The sequence below is a fragment of the Phyllopteryx taeniolatus genome, chromosome 5, assembly GCF_024500385.1.
Source record: "Phyllopteryx taeniolatus isolate TA_2022b chromosome 5, UOR_Ptae_1.2, whole genome shotgun sequence".
Classification (NCBI taxonomy): Eukaryota; Metazoa; Chordata; class Actinopteri; order Syngnathiformes; family Syngnathidae; genus Phyllopteryx; species Phyllopteryx taeniolatus.
In genome coordinates, this window is record NC_084506.1 from 19,453,754 (window position 1) to 19,478,176 (window position 24,423).

General features: G+C 40.6%; 2 protein-coding genes and 1 long non-coding RNA gene across 3 annotated transcripts; 2 read left to right on the forward strand and 1 right to left on the reverse strand.

Annotated features, from left to right (window-relative positions):
• The first annotated feature begins 97 nt into the window (after positions 1 to 97).
• cat (catalase) lies at positions 98 to 13,789 on the forward strand. Its single transcript, XM_061773490.1, has 13 exons — positions 98 to 258; positions 1,530 to 1,701; positions 3,342 to 3,452; positions 5,719 to 5,849; positions 6,604 to 6,708; positions 8,193 to 8,318; positions 8,539 to 8,730; positions 9,216 to 9,368; positions 9,982 to 10,120; positions 10,861 to 10,991; positions 11,592 to 11,699; positions 12,898 to 12,981; positions 13,125 to 13,789. The coding sequence occupies exons 1-13, from the start codon at positions 193 to 195 to the stop codon at positions 13,185 to 13,187; spliced, it is 1,581 nt and encodes a 526-aa protein (XP_061629474.1). The 5' UTR covers positions 98 to 192; the 3' UTR covers positions 13,188 to 13,789.
• A 325-nt stretch (positions 13,790 to 14,114) lies between these two features.
• Positions 14,115 to 15,440, reverse strand: LOC133478008 (uncharacterized). Its single transcript, XR_009788540.1, has 3 exons — positions 15,229 to 15,440; positions 14,882 to 15,056; positions 14,115 to 14,296 (listed from the first exon to the last, which is right to left on the reverse strand). It is a non-coding gene; the product is annotated as an uncharacterized LOC133478008 (long non-coding RNA).
• A 99-nt stretch (positions 15,441 to 15,539) lies between these two features.
• On the forward strand, positions 15,540 to 23,222 carry ifitm5 (interferon induced transmembrane protein 5). Its single transcript, XM_061773493.1, has 3 exons — positions 15,540 to 15,660; positions 18,171 to 18,580; positions 20,342 to 23,222. Exons 2-3 carry the CDS (start codon positions 18,362 to 18,364, stop codon positions 20,561 to 20,563), a joined length of 441 nt encoding a protein of 146 aa, XP_061629477.1. The 5' UTR covers positions 15,540 to 15,660; positions 18,171 to 18,361; the 3' UTR covers positions 20,564 to 23,222.
• The last annotated feature ends 1,201 nt before the right edge of the window (positions 23,223 to 24,423 follow it).

The window sequence follows — 24,423 nt, forward strand, 5'->3', positions numbered from 1 at the left end:
TCGTTCCAAAAGTAGGTCAGCGTCCTGCACGGCGACCAATCAGAGGCGAGGAGGGCCGCTGATGGGCGGGACAAGATCGCGCAAAGTCCGGAAACAAAAATAAATATATATATATATGAGACGACAAGCCTGTGAGGATCATTTAAGTGAAACACTGCGGTTGTTGGTTTTTCGTTGACGAAGAAGCTCGACATGGCTGACAGCAGGGACAAAGCATCGGATCAAATGAAGATTTGGAAACAAAATAGAGCCTCGCAGGTTCGTACCAGGTCGAAATGGGTGACCCTTGTCAGATCATCGTCAGTTAGGCGTCGCTAGCCTATATTTATATGAAAATAACATCCAATATTACGAAGATGGTGACACTTATTCTGTCATTGCACTAAGTGTTGTGTAGCGTGACTTTGTCTGCATCGTAGCTAGCTGTTTTGTAGTTATTCAGGCCTAAATAACAAATGACAGACCTGCTAACCGGAGAAAAGTAATTGAGAGAATAACAAGTAGGTCGTAGTTCAGACCGGAGGTATTCATAACCACCGGACTTCAACCTTGTCCGTTATATAAACAGACCAAGTTACGTATTTGAGCACTTCTATTCACCAGAGGTGACAAAAGTACTCAAAATCGTTACGTAATAGTACATGTATTTTTGTAAAAAAAAATATATATAAAATAAATAAATACTGGTAAGAAGTACTGTTTCAACTTCTGCACTTAAGTAAAAAAATAATAATAAAAAAAAAAAGACATACTGAATAGTACTGAAGTAGAAAAGTAAAAAATGAATACTTGTTTTACTAACTTGGCATTTGGCACAGCAGGAAAAAAAAATCTCTGCACACTTAATAGTGTCCCTCTTTTATTAACGGGCTAATCAAAACATGGACCCATAGTTTTGCTTACAAAAATGCTATATTAGCTCATAACAACTGGAAAAAATACACTTTGTGTTTTTTCAGATTCAATTGACCATTTTTATGCGCCAGAAGCTGATGTTTTTTAGGCAGGCACAAGACACAACACGTTTGGCATGAATCATTCTTGGAGCAAGCGTCAATTCTCTGAAATAAGGCCATGGATGTGAAATATATTGCTCATCCAAATCTGTTGCAATCATAGTTCATGCTCCCTGGGTCACGCTCCTGCATGTCGCGGCTATTCCCGTTTTCTTCTCATCTTATAAGACTCAAAGATCTCAACGACAGTTGACGTTACCTCTCTGTTTTTGTTGTTGTTTTTTGTCATCATCAGCAGAAATTGAAAAAGTAATGTGCCTATTATGAAAAAAATTGTCAAAAGTACAGATAGCTCTCAAATTTAGGGAGTAAAAATAAAAAAGTTGTCTGAAAAATAAATACTTAAGTACAAATGTACCTGAAAAATCTACACTACGCCTTTGTGCCTCTTATCTGTTAAGCAAGTATGTGGGTCTTTGAAATGTCCAAAATGTTATCGTAGCACATTATTTGGGTTATGTCCGCAAACATCTGCATGAAACAGACTCCTACTGTCAATGCTGTGTGCATCAGAGGCCCGAACAGCTGACCACCGGAGGCGGCCATCCCATCGGAGACAAGCTGAACCTGCAGACGGCCGGACCGAGGGGCCCCCTCCTGGTCCAGGATGTGGTCTTCACTGATGAGATAGCCCACTTCGACCGGGAACGCATCCCAGAGCGAGTGGTGCACGCCAAAGGGGCAGGTGACATGACAGACTCCTTTCAAAAGTCGTTCGGCTCTTTATGCGACTTGACACAGCTGTCTTTTTTTGGGGGGAGGCTTTTTGTGTTTTGTTTTTTTGGGAAAGGTACAAGTGATGGAGGTGCCGTTAATCCTACAGCCTAATACGGTGCAATTCATTGATTTTATTAAAAATGTTTTTTTTGTTTGTTTGTTTGTTTTCAGGTTTTGCAGTCATTCACTGCTTACAAAAACATAATAGCTCCGGCACATAGAGGTGCTAGTTTACAAAAGAACAGTCATTGTCACTACTTAGCACTTTGGTCGCTATATATAGTGACTTTTCTGAACCCTGTAGCGACTATTTTTTTTTTTTTTTTTTTTAAATAGACTAGTGACTTTAATTCCCAAAAAATAGACAACATGAGCTGAATCAATTTAAGTTTGTTGTCCGAAGTCAGTCTCGAACATTGCCAAAGATGTGGTGCCTTTTTATATCGTGCAAGAGGAGTGATTTATTCACGTTTGGAACTTTCGACCCGAGGTATGTGCGACCAAGTCGCAAATATTTTGACAGAATCACCTTGCCTCACAAGCCGTGCAGTTTTACAGCTCCTTTTGTTAAATTATTGAGCATTACAAAATGTTAATTCATCAAGGATTATGTTTACAGAATTGAAACGAGATGTTTACATACACTATCTGAAAAACTTTTTTTTCTTTTACATTAAAAGGCTTTTTTTACTCAGACTAAACTTTTCCTGTTTTTGTTCAGTTAGGATTACCAAAAATATTTCTATTGATTTAAATGCCAGAATAATGAGAGAATGTTTTTTTTTTTCTTTCTCCCCCCCAGACAAGTTTTCTTTACTCCAATTAGTAATGAAGTCCAATTTTAAGTACAATTAAACACATGTCGGTGTCAAACTCCTTTTTGTCATGGGTCACATCATTGTTTCCTTTGGATGGCCATTATAACTGTGAACCCATATAAATGTATATTAGCCTCATTTTAATCCATCCATCCATCCATTTTCTGTACCGCTTTATCCTCACAAGGGTCGTGGGCGTGCTGGAGTCCATCCCAGCTATTGTTTGATCAATACCAATTCAATAATTTTTTTAAAGGGGCTTTGGTAACAAAAAAAATGCTTGCAATATCTCACCTTTGCACAATGGTCATTGCACCTGACTATCTATCAGTCATTCCAACTGCTCTCGTTGCTAGAGAACTCTGCAACTTTTTTCACGATTGTCAAAAAACAATAAAAATTGTACCGGCATTACCAGATTACTAGCAACCTTTTATTGCTCAGTGACTATTTTTCTCAATGTCTTTATGTCTCAAAAGTATTCTCCGTCAATTGAATGTCTGTTGTCGTACTAGAGCGGCTCCAACTACCGGAGACAAATTCCTCGTGTGTTTTTGACAGATTTGGCGAAATAAAGATGATTCTGATTATTAGAAGTGAAGACAATTTGGAATTTTAGTCTTTTAGCAAGAAACACGAAGTCGACGCACATGATTTGCTTTTGCGGGCCACAGAAAATAATGTGGCAGGCCGGATCTGGCCCGCAGGCCTTGAGTTTGACACATGTGTCTGAAAGGATTTAAATATGATTTAAACATGATTCAAAGAACATTTCTCTGTGTGCACACAGGAGCGTTTGGCTACTTCGAGGTGACGCACGACATCCGCCGCTACTGCAAGGCCAAGGTGTTCGAGCACGTGGGCAAAGTGACGCCCATCGCCATCCGCTTCTCCACAGTGGGTACGTGTGCATGTGTATCGAAAAACCTTGGTTACTTCCCCCAAGCACAGCCAGAGCTTATGTTTTAGTTGTTTGGTTGTTACAGTTAGCAGGATAACACAAAAACATCATTTTTCCAAACTTGGTAGTTGAGTGAAGCTTGGGACAAGTCAGAAGCCTTTAAAGGAATAATATAATCAAACATGTTAACAATTTTAAACCGTTTCCAGTGTGTCTTAATAATTATTCAGTCAAGACACACCCAGGATAAATAATTATTCTTAGAGTAATAGTAAAAGTAAGTAAAGTAGGTACAGTTACATCTCAATAAATTCAAACAATGTCAAAATCTTAATTTACTTAAGTAGTTCAATTCATCGGCACGGTGGCCCGACTGGTTAGAGCGTCTGCCTCACAGTTCTGAGGATCGGGGTTCAATCCCCGGTCCCGCCTGTGTGGAGTTTGTATGTTCTCTCCGTGCCTGCGTGGGTTTTCTCCGGGCACTCCGGTTTCCTCCCACATCCCAAAAACATGCATTAATTGGGGACTCTAAATTGCCCGTAGGCATGACTGTGAGTGCGAATGGTTGTTTGTTTGTATGTGCCCTGCGATTGGCTGGCAACCAGTTCAGGGTGTACCCCGCCTCCTGCCCGATGATAGCTGGGATAGGCTCCAGCACGCCCACGACCCTAGTGAGGAGAAGGGGCTCAGAAAATGGATGGATGGAGTTCAATTCATAAAGTGAAACGCAGAGATGCACAACACACTCGGACTGAAATATTTTTATTTGTATTTGTGTGCATAATTTTGATGATTATAGTTTACAGCAAATAATGCAGCCCTGTAATCTGAAGGAGGTTACCGACTGTAAGGTAGTGGTAGAGGAGAGTGTGGCTAGACAGCATAGGATGGTGGTGTGTAAGATGACTCTGGTGGTGGAGAGGAAGATTAGGAAGGCAGAGCAGAGAACCATGTGGTGGAAGCTGAGACAGGACGAGTGTTGTGCAGCTTTTCGGGAAGAGGTGAGACAGGCTCTCGGTGGACAGGAGGAGCATCCAGAAGACTGGACCACTGCAGCCAAGGTGATCAGAGAGGCAGGCAGGAGAGTACTTGGTGTATCTTCTGGCAGGAAAGGAGAGGAGACTTGGTGCTGGAACCTCACACTACAGGAAATCATACAAGGAAAAAGGTTAGCTAAGAAGAAGTGGGACACTGAGAGGACCGAGGAGAGGCGAAAGGAATACATTGAGATGCGACACAGGGCAAAGGTAGATTTGGCAAAGGCCAAACAAGAGGCATATGATGACATGTATGGCAGGTTGGACACTAAAGAAGGAGAAAAGGATCTATACAGGCTGGCCAGAGAGAGGGATACAGATGGGAAGGATGTGCAGCAGGTTAGGGTGATTAAGGATAGAGATGGAAATATGTTGACTGGTGCCAGCAGTGTGCTAGCTAGATGGAAAGAATACTTCGAGGAGTTGATGACTGAGGAAAATGAGAGAGAAGGGAGAGTAGAAGAGGCAAGTGTGGTGGACCAGGAAGTGGCAATGATTAGTAAGGGGGAAGTTAGAAAGACATTAAAGAGGATGAAGGGCAAAGTTTATAAAACAGTGGTGAGGCCAGACATGATGTACGGATTAGAGACAGTGGCACTGAAGAGACAACAAGAAGCAGAGCTGGAGGTGGCAGAAATGAAGATGTTGAGGTTCTCTCTCGGGGTCACCAGGTTGGATAAAATTAGAAATGAGTTCATCAGAGGGACAGCTAAGGTTCGATGTTTTGGAGACAAATTTAGAGAGAGCAGACTTCGATGGTTTGGACACATCGAGAGGAGAAATAGTGAGTATATTGGTAGAAGGATGATGAGGATGGAGCTGCCAGGCAAGAGAGCTAGAGGAAGACCAAAGAGAAGGTTGATGGATGTCGTGAGGGAAGACATGAGGGCAGTTGGTGTTGAGAGGAGGATGCAGGAGATAGGCTTACATGGAAAAGGATGACGCGCTGTGGCGACCCCTAAAGGGACCAGCCGAAAGGAAAAGAAGAAGATAGCTTACAGCTAATGGAACCCCCAAATTTACCATCTCTAGAAACTAGATTATTACGTAACAAACAATCAAGAAACAATGCAAATTATTTTTATTGTAGAAATTAGGCAGGAATTTGCCCTCTGAAAAATATTTTCCCAAGTGTTTATTGAATCTATATAATGTATGAGAACTGAGTTTTCTACTATATTCTATTTTCTTGAGATGTATCTGTCATGTTGAGTTCCACTGTATTCCAGCGGGAGAATCCGGATCAGCGGACACTGTGCGGGACCCTCGAGGCTTCGCTGTCAAGTTTTACACGGATGAGGGCAACTGGGACCTGACGGGCAACAACACACCCATTTTTTTCATCAAGGATGCCATGCTGGTGAGTTTTATCTCGAAAATGTGACTTCAATACAAGAGTTTATTCATGTAGAATTATGACTTTATTCTCTTGGAATGACAATTTTAATCTCATAAAATGATGACTATAATCTAAAATATAAAATGTTTTATCATGAAAATATTCATCTTTTTTTCCCCTCGTTTGATAACATCTTTAATCTTTTAGTGTAATTATGCTTTTCTTTCCAGAGAGACCTTAATACTCCTTTGTAATTATAAATAGGGTATTTATAATATCAACCGTCTTTCTCTTTTTCCAAGATTTTTCTTTTTAAAGAGATTTTGGTATATGTATTTTTTTTTTATCTACAGATGCGCCTCCTGAAAGATTATTATTATTATTATTACGTTGTTGTTGTAGTTTATTAAATTCCGAACATCCCATATAAGCGATATAAAAATTAATATTGCAAAAAAGGAAACCTAGATAATCCTACCCCCTTATTTACCATATTTGTAGTCATCTAAAATATAATAGTCAGTGGTAATATACATTACCCTATAGTGTAAAATTAACTAATTGTCCTGTATTTACAGGCTAAAATAATTTTTTTACATTGATTCACCACTAACTTATTCTAGCATTTGTATTTGGCTGTTGATCTTGAGGCAGGAGTGCCCACTACAGAGGAAAAAAAAGAAATACAATATATTGAATATACACACATGCGCTATCATTCTATTCAGCAGTGGAAGACAGGTACTGACCGGTGATGTTTTGCCTCCTCGTGCAGTTCGCCTCCTTCATCCACACGCAGAAGCGCAATCCTCAGACGCACATGAGGGACCCGGACATGATGTGGGACTTCTGGAGCCTGAGGCCCGAGAGTCTCCATCAGGTCAGCGACATGCGGCGTGAGAGGCAAAATAGTTTGATTGAGTGAACATTTATATGCATCACCATGCAGTACAGAAAAAATTAAAAACGTATGTTAATATTATCCCATTCTGAAACACTTTGTGCTGCCAATCTGAAAAGCAGTTGGAGAAAGTAAAACCAATTTAAATTATACATTTTAAGTTAAATTGTCCATGAAGAGGTGCAAAATGAATTACATACATGCGTGCCTCTTATACTATATGCACAATCTCCACATATATACACAGTACCCACATAAATACCTATACACATATACTTACACTACATATAAACACATAGTTATTGTATACAAACACTCCCATATCCCCAATTGTTTTTCCATGTTTACAAAAGTGTGTGTGTGTGTATATATATTTATTATTTTTGTCTTCATGGCAGTACAACAAAAAAAAAAAAAAATATATATATATATATATATATATATATATGTATATATGTAAGGCTTTACACGATCAGGATTTTTGGGGACGATCACCAATCCGATCACAAGATGGAGCAATGAGTCTATTTACAGGACTTGTTCGTTTATTGTATATACTTGTGTACTGTATACTGAGTATCTTCAAAAGTATTGTCTAGCATTTTAGACAAAAATTAAAACATCAATGACTTCTAGGGGGCATTCAAGATTGGCCACTGACATAAATTTAGGTCAAATGTACATTACAACATGACAAAAATAATGGGTGCTAACTTACTGTAATTAAATTAGTGTATTGTAATTAAATTACTTTAACAAATACTGTTAATGACTTGCTTACTCTAACTTTCTCATTGTCCTGGCTATATGGACGGTGTTGTCCAGAGTTTGTGTCCATTTGGCTTTTCCTTTTTATTGCTTTTTTTGGTCGGGGGGGGGGGGGGGGGGGGGGTTCTCTCCATGCTGCGTTCAAGTAACGCAGCATGTTCCTCCTTGTGTACATTCTTCAGGTGCCCGATCAAATTTGTTGTGTTGAAGCATTTAGATGACGTTCCCCACGACGTACTTCAGTTGTGGACAAACTGCAAATAACTTGCGTGTTGATTGTCTGAGACACCGCAAAATAGTCCCACACCGACGACGTGTTTTTTCACCGACAAGATTGAAAAAAAACTTTATTTGCCGTCAGATAGTTACAGCACTACACCACAAGACATGTGACAAGGCTAAAAATAAACTAGCTTTTGGATTCATACAGCAACGTGGAGTAAATGTCTTTTGTGGAGTCGATCGATGACGTCATTGATCGGATCGGCCAATTATGACATGAAAACCGATCCACCGATCAGCATAAAATGCTAATTATCGGCCAATACCGATCAGGTCGGTGTGAAGTCTAATATATATCACCCCTTATCCATACCCTGTGTGGAGCATATGTGTCTTTTAATCTGGTTTGCGTTTGGATATTGGTTTAATTTTGAAAATAAAAGAATGACATGTTTTTGTCTTTTTACGTGCAGTTGTCCTTCATGTTCAGCGATCGAGGATTGCCGGACGGCTACCGCCACATGAACGGCTACGGCTCGCACACCTTCAAGTTGGTCAATGCCGACGGAGAGCGCGTGTACTGCAAGTTCCACTACAAGGTCACTTAAAGCCTTAAACTCACCCTTACAGGAGACATTATGCATTTTTTTTCCACAATTCAAAAGTTCCCAGGTCTCTTGAGGGGTGGGCAGGCACTCCAGAGACCCATCTCTTGATATTTAAGCCATTAAGAATTTTTTTTTTTTCTTTAAACCTCCAACACAACCTCATGCAGGATGATGATGTTGATGATGACAATGGTAATTTGATGTGTTTTAGACAGACCAGGGAATAAAGAATATGCCTGTGGAGGAGGCAGACCGCCTGGCTTCCACCACCCCGGACTACGCCATTGGAGACCTGTTCAACGCCATCGCCAACGGCAACTATCCGTCCTGGACTTTCTACATCCAAGTCATGACCTTTGAGCAGGCCGAGAAGTTCCAGTTCAACCCCTTTGACCTCACAAAGGTACAAAAGTGCTTATTAAAAAATAAGAATTCATGTGAAAACTTAGTTTAACCATTAGCTGTGCGTTTGGACAAGAGTAGAGCGCAGATCTTCAACAAGGTCTAACGATGCTAATTTGGAGCAGTTCCAAATTGTTTACCTTCTTAGGTACCCACAAAATCATCAGCATCGGTTCTGTGACACTTGTTGACTTCCCAGAGGAAATAATGTAAAATGAATTCATTTTGTCTTTAATCACTCGACAGGCCATATTTGAACATTTTAATAATCTTTAATGGCCATGCAAGTGTAAAACGAATATATCATTTAATAATAAAACTGAAATAAAGTAAAACTACTCACACTGCAAAGATGCCAGACGTAGCACGGACAGTAAAATGGCGAGCTTTAATCAGTTCTTAAAGGTTAAATGCAAATGTATTGAACTTGAATACAACTGAACTAAAAAAAAAACAAAAAAAAGTTCAAATCACTCTCTCCTTCAGGTGTGGTCGCATAAACAATACCCGCTGATCCCTGTGGGCAAAATGGTCCTGAACAGGAACCCGGTCAACTACTTCGCCGAGGTGGAGCAGCTGGCATTCGACCCCAGCAACATGCCACCGGGCATCGAGCCCAGTCCTGACAAGATGCTGCAGGTACAAGCAGCACACATGTACATACACTTGATAATTGGTGGTATCGTGAGCGCTCCCTTTATGTTTGGGAACGCTACATATTATGATAATATAAGGTTAGCTAATCAACTAACAACAATCAGAGTAGTTACGTCAGGATAATTTGGTTAAATAAGAGACTTCTTTGTTGTTTGGAGGTTAGTTTCCCCTCGAGAATCTGCAGTATTACGTGTGGGACGTCATATTATTACCCACAAAGTCAGCGCATTCTGTTCGCAAAATGATATTATGCCAAATACAATCAAAAGTTGTTGTTCAGTCTTAACTGTGGAAGTTAAAACGGTCGGCACAGCTCCAAGCAGCACACGATTGAGTCGTCTTTCCTCGATGACTTTCCCGCATCTGACATAGCGGCGATGCCGACATACGATTCAGCACTTATTTCAGTTTATTTTTGAAAGGGGACAATGCAATTTCATAAAACACATGAAGTACACATGGTTAAAAAAGCCAGAATTAGCCAGAAGGCTAGTTTTCATCTGTAGTCCCCTGGCCATGATGTAAAAAAGCAGTAAAATACATCTACTCAAAGTGGCCTTTATTGGTCTCATGGCCCACCTGTCTCCACACTCAGGGTCGCCTCTTCTCCTACCCGGACACTCATCGGCACCGACTGGGCGCCAACTACCTGCAAATCCCCGTCAACTGCCCATTCAGAGCCCGTGTGGCCAACTACCAGCGCGACGGCCCGATGTGCGTGCTTGACAACCAAGGTCAGGTGACACATTAATTTGCTGCATTTTAGCTAAAAACAAACAAAAAAATGGGTAAGACAACTTTCCATAGGGAAAGTAGTTGGAATTTTGAAAAAAAAAAAAAGCCCAACAGCAGGTATCAACTTCCCTGAGCAATTAAGCAATCAACACTTATCATGAGCTAACACTCATATGTGAATCCTGGACTGTTGCACCCGTGAGCGATGTGGGTGTTTCAAACAGTGTACTATGTATGCTGTATAAGATATTCTTCATTGATCCCAAGTACAGAGTGAAGATGGTTTTAACGAGGCTTTCTCATGCATGCATTACTCTTTGATATCCAGTAGAGGTCGCCACTTGCTACTAAGGTTTTTTTTCACCTCACGTCACTCATAATGAGTGAACATTATAGCGACGTCTTTGTATTAAAAAGAACAGAAACGAGGATGATTTATTAGCAAATAAATTTTTTTATTGAATACTTGACATAAACAAAGCCTGCATAAAATAAAAAAGCATGCCAGTTGGGGGAGCCTGTTACAGAGCGTACCATGTCATTGCAGTGTCAAAGGGGGTTTCCAGTTGTGTCACACATCAAGTAAGGGGCCCTATGCGGGGAATTCCAGACACATTGTCGTCACTGTGTCTAAAGCAATGAATTTTGTTTCATCATTGATATGCGCAAATGTACCGGTAAGTCTTCTATTGGCCCTGTGGCAGCATCTCTGATTACACATATGCCGTCTGTCCTCCAGGTGGCGCTCCAAACTACTTTCCCAACAGCTTCAGCGCTCCAGACAGTCAGCCTCAGTTTGTGGAGTCGTCATTCAAAGTGTCCACCGATGTGGCGCGTTACAACAGCGAAGATGACGATAACGTCACCCAGGTAACCATTGTGTCACGTTTAAACAGGATGTGGTAAAAGTACAAATAAATAGCATACAGCCACATCCTACTAAGTGCACAACATTAATGTTAAATGTTACTCACTCACTCACTCAGAGATATTTACTCTTTTTATGTTCAGGCTATAGGTAAACACTAAACCAACTTCAGTACTTTTTAAAAATGTTTTCATAATTGTTTATACCTAGCAATGCTTGTAAAGCTTTTACTCTGATAATAAATATTGAAATATTTGTTAATATTTCGAAGATTAAGTTAAAGTCACCCAGGTAACCATTGTGCCATGTTTAAACAGATGTGGTAAAAGTACTCTCACTCTGTACTTCAATAGAAGATACTTGTGTAAAAAAAAAATAAAAAAATAAAAAAACTCGGAAAATAAAATGCAACTGATTCACCTCCTGTCCTTAAGTAAAAGTGGAAAAAGTAAAGACTCTGACACACATTTCAGCACAGAATGAAAAAGTCAAATCTTTAGTTTTGTCCCCCGTGTTTCCTCGCCGATCTCAGGCTGGACAACGGGATTCCGGTCAGATTTGAGCCACTTCTGACTAACAAGTGGTCGTGTGCCCCGTTGCAGGTTCGTGCCTTCTACACGCAGGTCTTGAACGACAAGGAGCGTCAGAGACTTTGTCAGAACATAGCGGGCCACCTGAAGGGGGCGCAGCTCTTCATCCAGAAGCGCCTGGTAAGTGCATATAGTTCAGGAGATGGGCAAACTTTAGTGCTTAAGGGCCACATTTTAATTTTGAATTAGACGAATGGTACATGTAAAATAGCTAATATTGATAACACTGTAATTTTTCATGTATAAAACATTTTTTTTTGGTCTAAAATGTCAGTAAAAATCGAGGGTGCGTATTATACATGGCGAGAAGGGAAATTACCAAAATTAGTCAGGCTTAAACTAGCGAAAATCAAAGCAACAAACTTCCCCATTACTACCGCTTTGCGATTTACTTTTTATACTCGTATACCCAGAGGTGTCAAGTGTTCCGGTTTGGCCATATTTTGTTACGGCCACTTGCCACGTGTTCCGCTGTTCCAGGTAAGTCGAAAATGTTCCGGAGAGGACATGTGTCGCGATAGGTTCACTTGGAGTGTGTTAGGGAGTGAGAGAGAGAGTGGCTAACACGCATTTGAACTGCAAGCACAGCGGCTTGTAATTGGCTGACACAAGATTTTGCCCTTACCAATAAATTACGAAAAAGTTTTTTGATGATTCATCGAATCTTCCTCACGCATGACGAACGTGCGGGCAGCTAACTAGCGTGGCTAGACACGGTGCTCAGCTGCCCATTTTAAAGTCACTAATCATCGCCTCCATGGTGGCGAAAAAGCTGCCATTCTGAAAAGTATCATTTTCACGAAAGTAGGACAAGGAGTAATTAACAGGAGAAGATCGATTAGCCGTGCTAAACCGCTAAGCTATTGTGAAATGTAGCCACGAAACACTGAAATTAGTGCTTTTGGGAGCTTCAGTACACTTCACAGAAATCTGCTGTTACAGCCGAGAATAACCAATTATGAACAGGAAATTAGCGTCTAGAGAGAAAATGTAGCACACAGCCACACATAGGACAGTCCGAATGTTTCCAGAAATGAGTTAATACGTTATCGTATACGTCAGCCAAGAGGAGGGGCCTCTAAGGTTAAAAGTATAACTACATATAGTATTTGTATAGTAATTATTTATAATATAAGCAATTGTATTTGTTTGTTTGCACATTAGAGTGCTGAGTTCTGATGTTTACTTTGAAATTGTTAAAATGTGCAAATGTTCTAAATTTATCGTGCCTGGCCGGGAGCTCAGCACCCTAAACCTCTGACTCTCGAATCGCCCCCTGGTGTGGATCTCTCTTAAGTTGTGCTCTCTGATCATTCAGGTGGAGAGCCTGAAAGCCGTCCATCCAGACTACGCAAACAGGGTTCAGAGCCTTCTCAACAAGTACAATACGGAAGCCCAGAAGGTAAAACCACTCTAAAGATTGACAGTTGGTTTACATGCCAATTTGCTCAGTACTTGGAGTACTATGAATTAGCATTTTAGCAGGCTAATGTATTATGTTATATTATGTATTATATATGACTTTACATCACTTTTGTCTCTTAGAACGCTGTTCATGTGTACAGCCGTCCAGGAGCATCGGCCGTCACCGCTTCATCCAAGATGTAAACGCATTTCCAGCGGGAGCTCATTCCCTGACAGCAGTCACAATAATAACTACAACAAAGAAAAAGAATCAACAGATCACAAACCAAGAAAATGCTAACAAGGCTTCAAGTAAAATGAAAGTAATCCACTGATTTCTGCTTTTGTTGGATTCGTGCCTTCGTCGGTCTCAATTAACAATAATGATTGTTGTTGATCGTCTCTGTACGAGCACTTCTAATGTTAGCGAATCCCTAACCCCATCCATTGCCTCAAGAAAGCTTGTTCATTTACAGGAAGCAAATATATTCAAAGCACCCCCACCCCTGGTCTAGAAAATGCTATGAAGAAATGCCATTCTTATAGTAAAAGTTGTACTTTGATCTCATACTTGACTGAACCGCTGGCCAAAATACAAATGCCATAATCGTCTTAACGCTTGCTTTCCGGAAAACCCTTCATCTATCTAGGAATATGTTCAGAAGTTCAGCACAGTGCCTTGTCTGTCACATTTGGAAGTGTGAGACTGGTGAAAAATACTGATGGTCGTTTTGTAATGTTGCCTAATTAACACTCCTTGATTGGGACATAAAACAGTGCTTTTATTAATAAAATGCATATCAGCATCTTTTTAGTTGTCTTATCTTTTATTTATATGTCTATATGCATACATGTCAAACATTACTTCAAACATAACCTTGACAGGTATTCAGGGTTTAACATTGGCCTGTACTGAATGAATTCACAATATTTCCTATTGGGAAATTATTTTGCCAAAGTACAGCAGAACGTGTTGCAACACATTGTGAGTGTTCACCATGTTCAATGTTGTGTCCTTTTTATAGCTGTGTCAAAAAGTCAGCCACCTCATTTCCTGTTAGCATTCAAAAAAAAAAACAAAAAAAAAAGAAGAAAGAAACTTGTCTTTGACTTGACATTTGAGACGCCCACAGCAATGTACCTAGCAGTCAACCCCTCTGTGGCAGTCCCGATGCAGACCGTGAGCTTTGACGGGTACCTCGGCCCCCCTGCCGGGGCACCGGTCAACGTGACCTCGCAGCGGCCGCACGACTACATCATCTTCTCTCTCTTCTCCTTCGTCTCCATGGGGAATCCGTTCTGCTTGGGACTTGCTTTTAAAAAAAAAAAAAAAAAAAGTTAGTTTGGACTTTTTTTTATCTATTAAGTTTTAAGGGGACTTCATAGAAAATATTTAATTCAAATCCAATAAAAATGTTTGTAATGTGCATGAATACACATACACCTCCCACTTTTATTCCTACATTTTTGTTTTCTAATGAGCCTCTGGCTAAAAGACAACTTGGATTGAGGTGGATGGATTGAGGTTGTTTGGAAGAGTGGGTCCGCGCTTTACCCCAAATTTGTACATACCGCTAAGTCGAAGCACAGTAGTAGCCTATCACTAACCTAAGTTAACAGTGTTAGTCACAATTGCAGGAGCTATTTGTATGAAAAACACTAACAGGCCATGAATATAAAACTATTAAATGTTCCCTTGATCACAATGGATACATTACAGACCCAGACGCTATAGGTGAAAATCCATGAAAGAAAAGTTTTAAAATATGGTTTTACCTCTTACACACGTTTTTAAACACATTGTAAACATATTTGAACGCAAAAAAAAGAATGAGCAAGCAAGACAATGTAGAGGAAAATACTGTACAGTATTGATAAGTGTTGTGTGCTGTGAATACCCCTAGATGGAAGTAATGCCTTAAGGACTTCCATAGCCAGTTGTTTTGTTAGGAGTGAACGGGAATAAAGTTCTCAGCACATTAAAAGCGTAACTCCGTCCTTCCTGAAGCATACGCGCAACGGTCGCTACCAGAAGGCTTCCAAGATGCAGGACGCTTGGGTGCCATCGAAAGCCTGTCAGAGGATACGTCATGTTACCAGCAGCCAATCAGAGCACAGGATGATCAAAATCACACGGAACTTCGTACCCCTAAATAGTTATTTTATATACATACTTTTGAAGACCTAATAGGTCCACGGTTTTGTAATTTGGAACTATAAAAGAGATATATTGTATGAACCATACCAAAGCTTCATCGAGCAGAGTGGCGCAGCGGAAGCGTGCTGGGCCCATAACCCAGAGGTCGGTGGATCGAAACCATCCTCTGCTATGATCACTTTTAACCTCCCCTAGCGGAATGTTTATTTTAAATATTTAATATTTTCCATATCAAAACTCTCTTTACTAAGACGTTAGATAAGTGTTAATTTCGCTTCCTACGTCCAATATACACGTCACCCGCCAGATGATTGACATCACGTCATTGCACGTCTTGTCGAAAGGAACCGTTTGCATTTTGAAATCAGTGACGCCCTTTGACTGCTAAGTCCCTCCTGTACAGTTGGCGCGATGTACCACAAAGAGTTGTAATCCACATTTATTAGGAAAAGAAGAAGAATCGCCACAGAAGAAGAGGATTTTCCCCCAGAGCCAATCAATCTACGACGTCATTCTAAAGTAGGTTTTACGGTGATGTCCTAACGAGTCACTGTTTAAAAACGTGTGTTCAGATAGGTTTTGCTAGAAGCCACAGGTATCAAGCTAAACTTAACATTAAGTTACGTCTCATGGCGTCTACACATGACCAGTGTCTGCTTCCAACCTCCACTCCACATGAACGTGCACATTTAATTGGGGTCGCTGCTTATATTGACGTGTTTCTCCAATGATTTTAGAGGAATGAAACTAGCAGACAATCGTCCAGCTAGCTATTTCATGCTCTGTTGGCGTCAATGAAATATGACGTGAAGGAGGGTGGGGTATTTATCCTTCACGTTTTGCCCTTTGTTATGCGTCTAAACTGTTGGTATGCTGATATTTTTGTTTAAAAGCTTTAATACTGACACCGCTACAGTGTCAAAAGTGTTGCTGTTGCACATTTTCTTTTCTTCTATGCAGCATCTTATTTCATGCATAATGTACCGCACAACAGGCTAGTTAAAAACACTTTTAAGACAAACTCGTGGAGTGCTTTCAAAGAAAACTTCAGGAGTTGAGGGCATCACAAAAGTGCTGTTGATGAGATTCACAAGTGTAACTTGTTTAAAAAGCATAAATACTGTAATTCAAGGTAATTCTACCTTTATATTTCAGAGTTTGATTGTGTCACCAATTTAGCTTGTTTAAAATCGGAATGCCTCCCTGTAATTGAGTGAATGCTGCCTTTTTATTTAAGTATGTATTCTGTTTTATTTTATTATTTGATTCAAGAAGTCTGCATTTTTTTTCAACTACAAAAAAGGAAGTCTGCCTTTTTATTCATTAAAAAATGTGCCTTTTTATTTCATATTTCATATTTGTCATGTTTGTTCATGTTTCATATATATCAACTGTTTTTGTTTTTTCAACTGTGCATAAAGGCATTTGTATTAATGGGGTATTTTTTTGTGAAATAATTTTGAGTTGCTAAAGAATGTCGGTTGCGACTTAATGACTAAGTTAAATTTTGGCTCCCGAGGCAAAACCAGTTGGGAACCACTGAGTAGCTGAATGTTTGAATATGAAACTTACAACTACAGTGGTCTATTTCCCCTGACATTTTTTAGGCTTGAAGTGGGGATTTGATAACATTGTGCAATTGTAAGTCATGCTAAGAGTTACAAAACTGGCCATTTTTTTTTCATAGGGTCTGTTGAGAAATGAAAAGACAGGGGGACAAGATATATAACTTATTTTTAAAGAGAAGCAAGTCAGGCAACGGTAAGGTGGACAGAGAGAGTGTGAGTGAATGGCTCGTATGTGTGTGCGCGTGAGTATCTGTGAGTGTGTGTGTGTCAGTGGATAACTGTGAGCGGGTTACTCTGTGATTATTGACAAAATTGTTGCAGTTTTTGAAGTTGTGTTTGTGTGTACATTGTGTTGTAAACATTGTTAATAAACTTTAATTTATGTGCACAAACCTCATCTGTATGCTTAGTATGTACATTGCAACATTTAGAGAGACTGATTGCAATTCATTGGTTGTGAAACAAATTCATTGTCATAGTCTGTTTACATAGTCCCTGAAATAGCCTTGGCCACCCCCTGGCCACCCCAAGGATTAAAGTCTAGCTCTGCCACTGAAACTACCATTTTATAGACGTACCGTACGTACCTTAGAGTATGAGAAACTGTTGAAATTGACTCTAACCGGCCAGCAAGGGGTGGTGTTCCTGCAAACCTCTTTCAACTTTTTATTTACTCATTTATTTTCGTACTCTCGTTTATTTGTGACATTTATGATATTTCCAAATAAACTGTTAAGGGAATGGGTAGTAGTTCATAAATGAAAGATAGGCGGTGTGATGGATTGACGGATTAAAAAATAGATAAACGATTGAAAGATATATGGATAGATGAAGGGGTAGACAGTTGAATGCTACAAGGACAAAAAATGGACGTTGTATGGGTGAATGGGTATATGATAAAAGACTATGGTTGGATGACGGAATAATCAAAGGGTGTATTGACAAGTGGATGGATGGAAAGGTGGGTGAATGGTTGGATGGATAAATGACACTGATAGATGGACATTTAAATGGATAAAATGACATGGACAGATGGATGGTAGAAGGGAATATTGAAATGATGGACAGATTGATAGAAAGACAAGGCAGACAGATGGACTAAAGGATGTTGAAAATGGATGGCCAGATGAATGGCTCAATTGAAGGACAGTGGGATGGATGGACAGATTATAACTAAAAAGAGATGGCTAGATGAATGAATGGTACAGAACGGCACAACAAGAGATAGATGGTGGCTGGATGGATGGATGGATGGGTGGATTGAATAATTGAAGGACAAGATGGACAGTTGAATGGCTTATTGAGTTCTTTTGATGTATGTGATTGACTGGCAGAAGAGTTAAGGCCTTTTCCGATTATGGTTTGAATTTCCTCCCATCTGCACATTAAACCTGTAAAAAAAAGAAAACATTCCATCCTCTCCCTCAAAGTTTTCTGTTTGTTGGCTGCTGCTTATTTTAGGTTCTGTCAGGCTCACCACATAATGACAGAGGTGCAGTATATGAAAGGCCCATGCCCATGTGTCGCCTCCCTTTTCACCGGCCCATATAAGCCTCTTGCTTGGGGGGCGGGGGGAAGTCTTCTCCACTCAATCTCCTTGCTTGCTTCCCCAAAAGAAAGCCAGGCTCGAGCTGTGTCAACCGGACCAAACCATGGACAACCATTCGTACAACCATTCTTACAACTTCCCCTCCGACTGCAACCCACTCACCAACTGCAAGTCTGCCCGCAAACCGGCGGGTTCCACCGTGGTCAACATGGGCCAAACGGGCAAGAACCCGCCTCGGGACTACATCTTCTGGTCTCTGTGCAACACGTTGTATGTGAACTTCTGCTGCCTAGGATTCATGGCTCTCCTGTACTCCATCAAGGTAGGAAGACAATTCTGGTAGCATGTAAGGAAGACAATTCTGGTAGCATGTAAGAAAGACCCTTGGAGAACTGGTGGAAAACATGTTCCCCTTCCATAGTTTACTTCAGGGTTTGCGTTGCATTGCTGCGGTCTTCAATTTTTTTAAACTTAATTCATGTTGTTAGCCTGACAGCAAAAAGTATTTTTTTAACATTTTCAAAACAAGTTCAACAAACCAGAAGAATCCAGTTGTCTCGACTGATAACCATGACCTGGATGACTGAGAATCTAGGCAGACCAAAAGAAAAAAACGCAATTATGAGCAAGCCAATTGAGATTTTGTATTGCTATTGTTATAGTAAGGTTAAAATGACATGGGCAATTATGCTACTAGGCTAACAGTAAATGTATCAGAAACGATCTTAGACATTAAGCCTTCAAAAATACAACCAATGGAGCCAATAAATCGATTTACATAGAAGAAGAAACTACAGGGTGTAGAAATATTTTCAAGCACCAGCAGTGGACTGGCCACGAGTCTCTAATTAAAGACGCTGAGTGGCTTCGTCTGGGTGGTTAAAAATGGCGTAATTACCATGTTCCTGGTGGGCGAGCGCTCAAGAGAAATTAGAGAGGGAAGAAGAAGAAGAAGCCTGCTTTGCTCCAAAACTAAACAGCTGTAACAGCATTGAACCTGAGAGGCGTCAGAAGAGCAGTGGTTAAAAATGACTGAAATGGGTTCATTGGTTGGAGAAAGCCTAAACCCAGAACTAACCCCATGTCTGTAGAAGCATGTCACTAGTCCTAACCCAAAACCCAAACCCATGTTGCTGGCTCACTCTAACTCAAGTCCTAACCCTAACTGTAGTTTTAAAACTAACCCTGAACCCAGATCCTAACCCAGGGGTGGGCAAAGTATGGCCACTGCATACTTAGCAACAGTCTCGTGACCATGAATACACCCCGCCCCCCCCCCCCCCCCCCGTCCCCAAATTGGTTTATTAAAATGTATTACTTCATTATTATAATCATTATTATTTTTGTATTCATTTACTCCATGCCTTCATCACATCTCAGCTGGATTACTGCAATCCACTTTACTTTGGCGTCAGCCAGTCTTCCCTCAATCGTCTCCAGTTGGTTCTAAAATGCTACTGCTGAATTGACCACCCAGTGCACATTAGACAAGCCCCTCACTGTCCATTTTTTTTTAAATCCTACTAGCCCTCGCTCAGGTCCTAAAATTAACATTATCCTTACCCTAAACAGATAGCAGTAGTAGCATGTTGTTAGCTCATACCCTAAAACAAACCCAAATCCGTACCAGAACCCTGAGACTATCCCCAGCCTCTCTTGGTTCTCTTGGTGATGAGCAGTGTTGTGTTCGCATCAAACATACCTTTGGGAATTATGGCCCAAAAAATTCAACCTTGGTTTTATCAGACAATTACACTTTTTTTTTTTTTTTTTAAACCATTACACAACACTGCTCATCACCAAATGAACACACTTGTGCAACCACAATGTCTGCGTTGTTTATTTTTACTTCTCTGGGAAAGATTAAAAAACAATTCAGTTGTACGAGTCACTTGGTGGAAAAAGGTTTGAAATCATTTATCTTGGTTTCGTTTTTTATATCACAAAAACCTGGCATTTAAACAGGGGTGTGTAGACATTTTATATTCATTGTGCCTCTCTCTATTTACATCTTTTATTACATTGGGTTCTCATCTGAGGAGGTTGTAAAACGTAACAAGCAGTTACTGTTCTAACCAATCAGGCCCGGGACCAGAAGACCCAGGGTAACCTGCAGCTGGCCCAGGAGTGCTCCGATAAAGCCAAGTGGTACAACATCCTGGCGGCCGGCTGGAACCTGCTGATTCCTCTCTTGGCCGTCGTCCTGCTCGTACTCCTGCTGGTCCACCTGGGTTCCTCTCAGGGCTCCTTCGACTTCCTCGGAGAAGACGGCCTACAGAACTTCCTGAAACTCTTCAGCTGGTAGACGGACGGGATAAAACAACCCACCCAGTTTTCACACTCATCGGCCAATTTGATTTGATTTGAAGGAGAAGCGACACCGCGGCGTCATTTGCAGGCAGTCCAGCGTCCTGGAGGTCTAGATTTGTGCTGAGCCACCCAATCAGCTTTCGGATGATTCTATAATGGCGAGTGATGCGGCAGTACCACGATATACAGCAAACTCCCGCTATGTGTGGGATAGGGAAAATCCACCATTAATTGACACTTACAAAAAATGTTTGTAATTGCATATAAGATGCAACAAGATGGCAGCAAAGTACCATTTTTCTGTTAGACAAAACTATGGACTGACTAAATGAAGCTCCACCCCGCAGTTTAACATAAATAAGCGACTAGATGCTGCCAAAGCAACATTTTCTCAACAAATAACAGAGGATAGGTAGCCCAAAAATCCGCAATTAGTCAAATTTGCGAATGCCAAACCGCAAATATGCAGGGGTTCACTGTCACCATGTTCGGGAGAAACATTAGCACAGACAGCAGCATTTAAAAATATTCAGGACAAATTAGGATCAATGACCTAAAACCAAATTTTGCATTATTTTTGTATTGTTGCATTCCTTATCGTAGTAAATTTTGAAGCTGCGTTTCTTGAAGTATGTTCGTTGTTTTATTTATTGTATTTATTCAGGCCGGTCGCCTATGAATTACCTTCACACGACTTAACCCAAAACATTTTTATCCATGACGACAACTTGTGATTGGTCGTAGTCAGATTTTTTTTTAATGACGTTTTACCTAGCGTGGGTTTGTAATTCAAAGAGACGCAGCTGATTCAAGTAAGCAATCATTTTTGGGAGGAAAGAGAAACACTACAGTCAAATTATTGTATGTATTCATTGTGGGCGGCACGGTGGTCGACTGGTTAGAGCGTCAGCCTCACAGTTCTGAGGACCCGGGTTCAATCCCCGGCCCCACCTGTGTGGAGTTTGCATGTTCTCCCCATGCCTGCGTGGGTTTTCTCCGGCACACCGGTTTCCTCCCACATCCCAAAAACACGCATGAATTGGAGACTCTAAATTGCCCGTAGGTGTGAATGTGAGTGTGAATGGTTGTTTGTTTGTATGTGCCCTGCGATTGGCTGGCGACCAATTCAGGGTGTACCCCGCCTCCTGCCCGATGATAGCTGGGATAGGCTCCAGCACGCCCGCGACCCTATTGAGGAGAAGCGGCTCGGAAGATGGATGGTATTCATTGTGATAGCATATACAGTGTCCCCCAACATTTAAAATATGAATATCTTACATTTGCTAGGCATGCAAAATTTATATTGGCTTGTGTTGAAAAATACAAGATTTATTCCTCAAAATTCCAATAGATAACCGATTTTACGAAGACACTAATCTAATTTCACTCAAATTTTAGCAGCATAGAAAAACAAGCACGATAGCAAGTGTACTGTGATTTTCTGTCTTCTCATTGAGGGGGGGAAAACAAACAAACATCAAATGTAGATTTTACACAACTTGTTAAAATTTGAGATCATTTGAGCAAGAACTGGCAACGTTATTAGACTAATAAATTGGGGGGGGATACCCTGTTTGCAGTATATTATCTTTTGTTTCCTTTCTTTTTTTTGGATCACTTTGAATAAATCCGCTGAAGTCAGTGTTATGCTGAACAAAAAAAAAAAAAGTTTGAAAACTCATAATTTATTTTTAAACTTTTCAAGAAATGTTTTCAATTCAACTTGTTGACTCACGCCAGCTTCTCTGTTGACGTTTCTTGCTGCATGCCTTTCCTTTCTAATTGGACTGGACTCGATGTAAAACCTGTATTCTTGTGGTTCTGCCAGTGCACCTACACCCTGCTTTTAAACCGCCAGTTACTGATCCCGGTAGGTTGTAATTCCCAGGCGGGTCCGCTCCTTCCCTTTCATCCCGGCCGTGTCCAAATATATAGCTTTAGATTACACACAGAACATTTGCAAGCTGTGGGCCGGCCAGCTGAAGAGAGTTAGCTGCTCAGAGGAAGCTTGACCGACTCGTTGAAGCTATGTTTACACGATGTTCCCGGTGGCCACGGCAGCCCCCATTTTCCTGAAACGTAGAGCGCTCTGGGAGTTTGGCCATTTTTTTCCCCTTCGTAACACGTCTTGCTAAGATTTCTCACGTTTTGTCAAGGCTTTTTGAGGATGAAACGTGGACTTTGGCGCACATTTGTGACCTCATCCCACTCGAAAGAAGCTCCCCTGCCTCCCTCCAGAGTCGGCGTCAGCGCGGGGGAAACATACTGCCTCTCAACAAATGTCTGATAATAATAGGTTCCTGTCAACAAATAATTCCCTCATCCATCTCATGTACCTGAACTTTCCCATTCCACTACGGACCGCCTCCACGTTTTGATATGGTTAATACGGTTTGACTTTGTACTGCCACATTCAGTTTAGTTCACGGCACGTCAGTTTGTCGCGTTGTCTCATGGCCATCCTCTTTTTTTCCACGGAGGACTGAAATTGGTCCGCCGTAGCCGCTGGGATCTTAGTATACATAAATGCCTTATAGCTTCACGTTTAATGTCGATGTCAGCAAAATAACAGAATTTCTCATGCTTGTACAAGTCAAATCAAGAAGTTAGCTGGTGTTAATAGTGACATGTAAAAATAAAATATTCATACTTAACTTGAATGATGAATTATTCCTAAAATAATGCACCTATTACTCAAGAACTAACTCTGTTTCAAAAAGGTTGTTGAATATAACATCATGCCATCTCGTGTTTGTTTGGATTAGTTTAATAATTTTGTCAAAAACAGATTTTGCAAGAAGCTAATGCCAAATATATTTTCGTCTGGTTTTTCGATGAGTCGATAACTATTCAATAGTGCCAGCCCGAGCTGGAACAGTTTCACGGCATGTCAATTCATTTCAATGGGGAAAAGTGATTTGAAACAAGAGTAATTGAAGTGGCTCAGCCACGCTTTGAAGGTTTAATATGTTACGACATGGGCGTCCTTGTCCTCCGACCTCCCACCATCCGGAACTCCCCCTCATATTAGCCACCTTTCACACGCTCGCCTCTTTATTTATACATGGCAAATGACAGCTTCGGGCCTCTTGCTTTCTATTTTTCCCTTTTGCGGCGGCTGGAAAAATTGTTGCAGATGTCTGGCGTGAGGAGAATTACAGGCTTGCAGCTGGCAGAGGGGAGCTTGTTCGAATGCTGCTCCTGGGTGTTGTCCGGCAATGTTTGGGTGAAGATATGCACAACTTGCATTATATTCACATCCATTCAAATGAATCCAAATAGAATAGTAGGATGGTAAGTGCAAAAATGTTAACACTCAAGCATTGTTAGTTTTCACAGCAATAATGATGAGAACAATTTTGCTGTATTTTTCAAGTCTCACTCCTCCACATAGCTGAAGGTCAACACACACATTCGCCACATTCTCCCGAAGCGACAAAAAAAAAAAGCACACTCCCACGCAGCCCTCTCTCATCTCATGTGCGCCCCCTCCTGGTGAAAGGAAACACCCTCAGGACACGTTTGGGACGAAAAGTGAGTACAGTATTTGAAAACAACACTTTGAAATGGCAATGTTGTTTGTATAATGAAAACATAAACAATGTTGTTTGTATAATGAAAATATAAAAAAAAAAAAACATTCAGTATGATGACACAATAACATCGTGGAGGTGTACCTAATGATGTGGCTGAATAGTATGCGTATCATTACTTTTGTGCAATTGTTTTTTAATTATTTATATAAACATTTGATGCAGTAATTCATATATATATATATATATATACACACACATATAAGTCAGTGTATATTATGTATTTATATTTTTTAAGGAGTAAAAAAATCTTAATACTCAC

What these genes read in the sequence shown, in the direction of transcription:
- cat (XM_061773490.1), top strand. Translation starts at nt 193, where the DNA reads ATGGCTGACAGCAGGGACAAAGCATCGGATCAAATGAAGATTTGGAAA. An exon ending in CATCCGCTTCTCCACAGTGG is followed by an intron (nt 3,453 to 5,718) that starts GTACGTGTGCAT and finishes ACTGTATTCCAG; the next exon opens with CGGGAGAATCCGGATCAGCG. An exon ending in ACTGCAAGTTCCACTACAAG is followed by an intron (nt 8,319 to 8,538) that starts GTCACTTAAAGC and finishes GATGTGTTTTAG; the next exon opens with ACAGACCAGGGAATAAAGAA.
- ifitm5 (XM_061773493.1), top strand. Translation starts at nt 18,362, where the DNA reads ATGGACAACCATTCGTACAACCATTCTTACAACTTCCCCTCCGACTGC. An exon ending in CTCTCCTGTACTCCATCAAG is followed by an intron (nt 18,581 to 20,341) that starts GTAGGAAGACAA and finishes CTAACCAATCAG; the next exon opens with GCCCGGGACCAGAAGACCCA.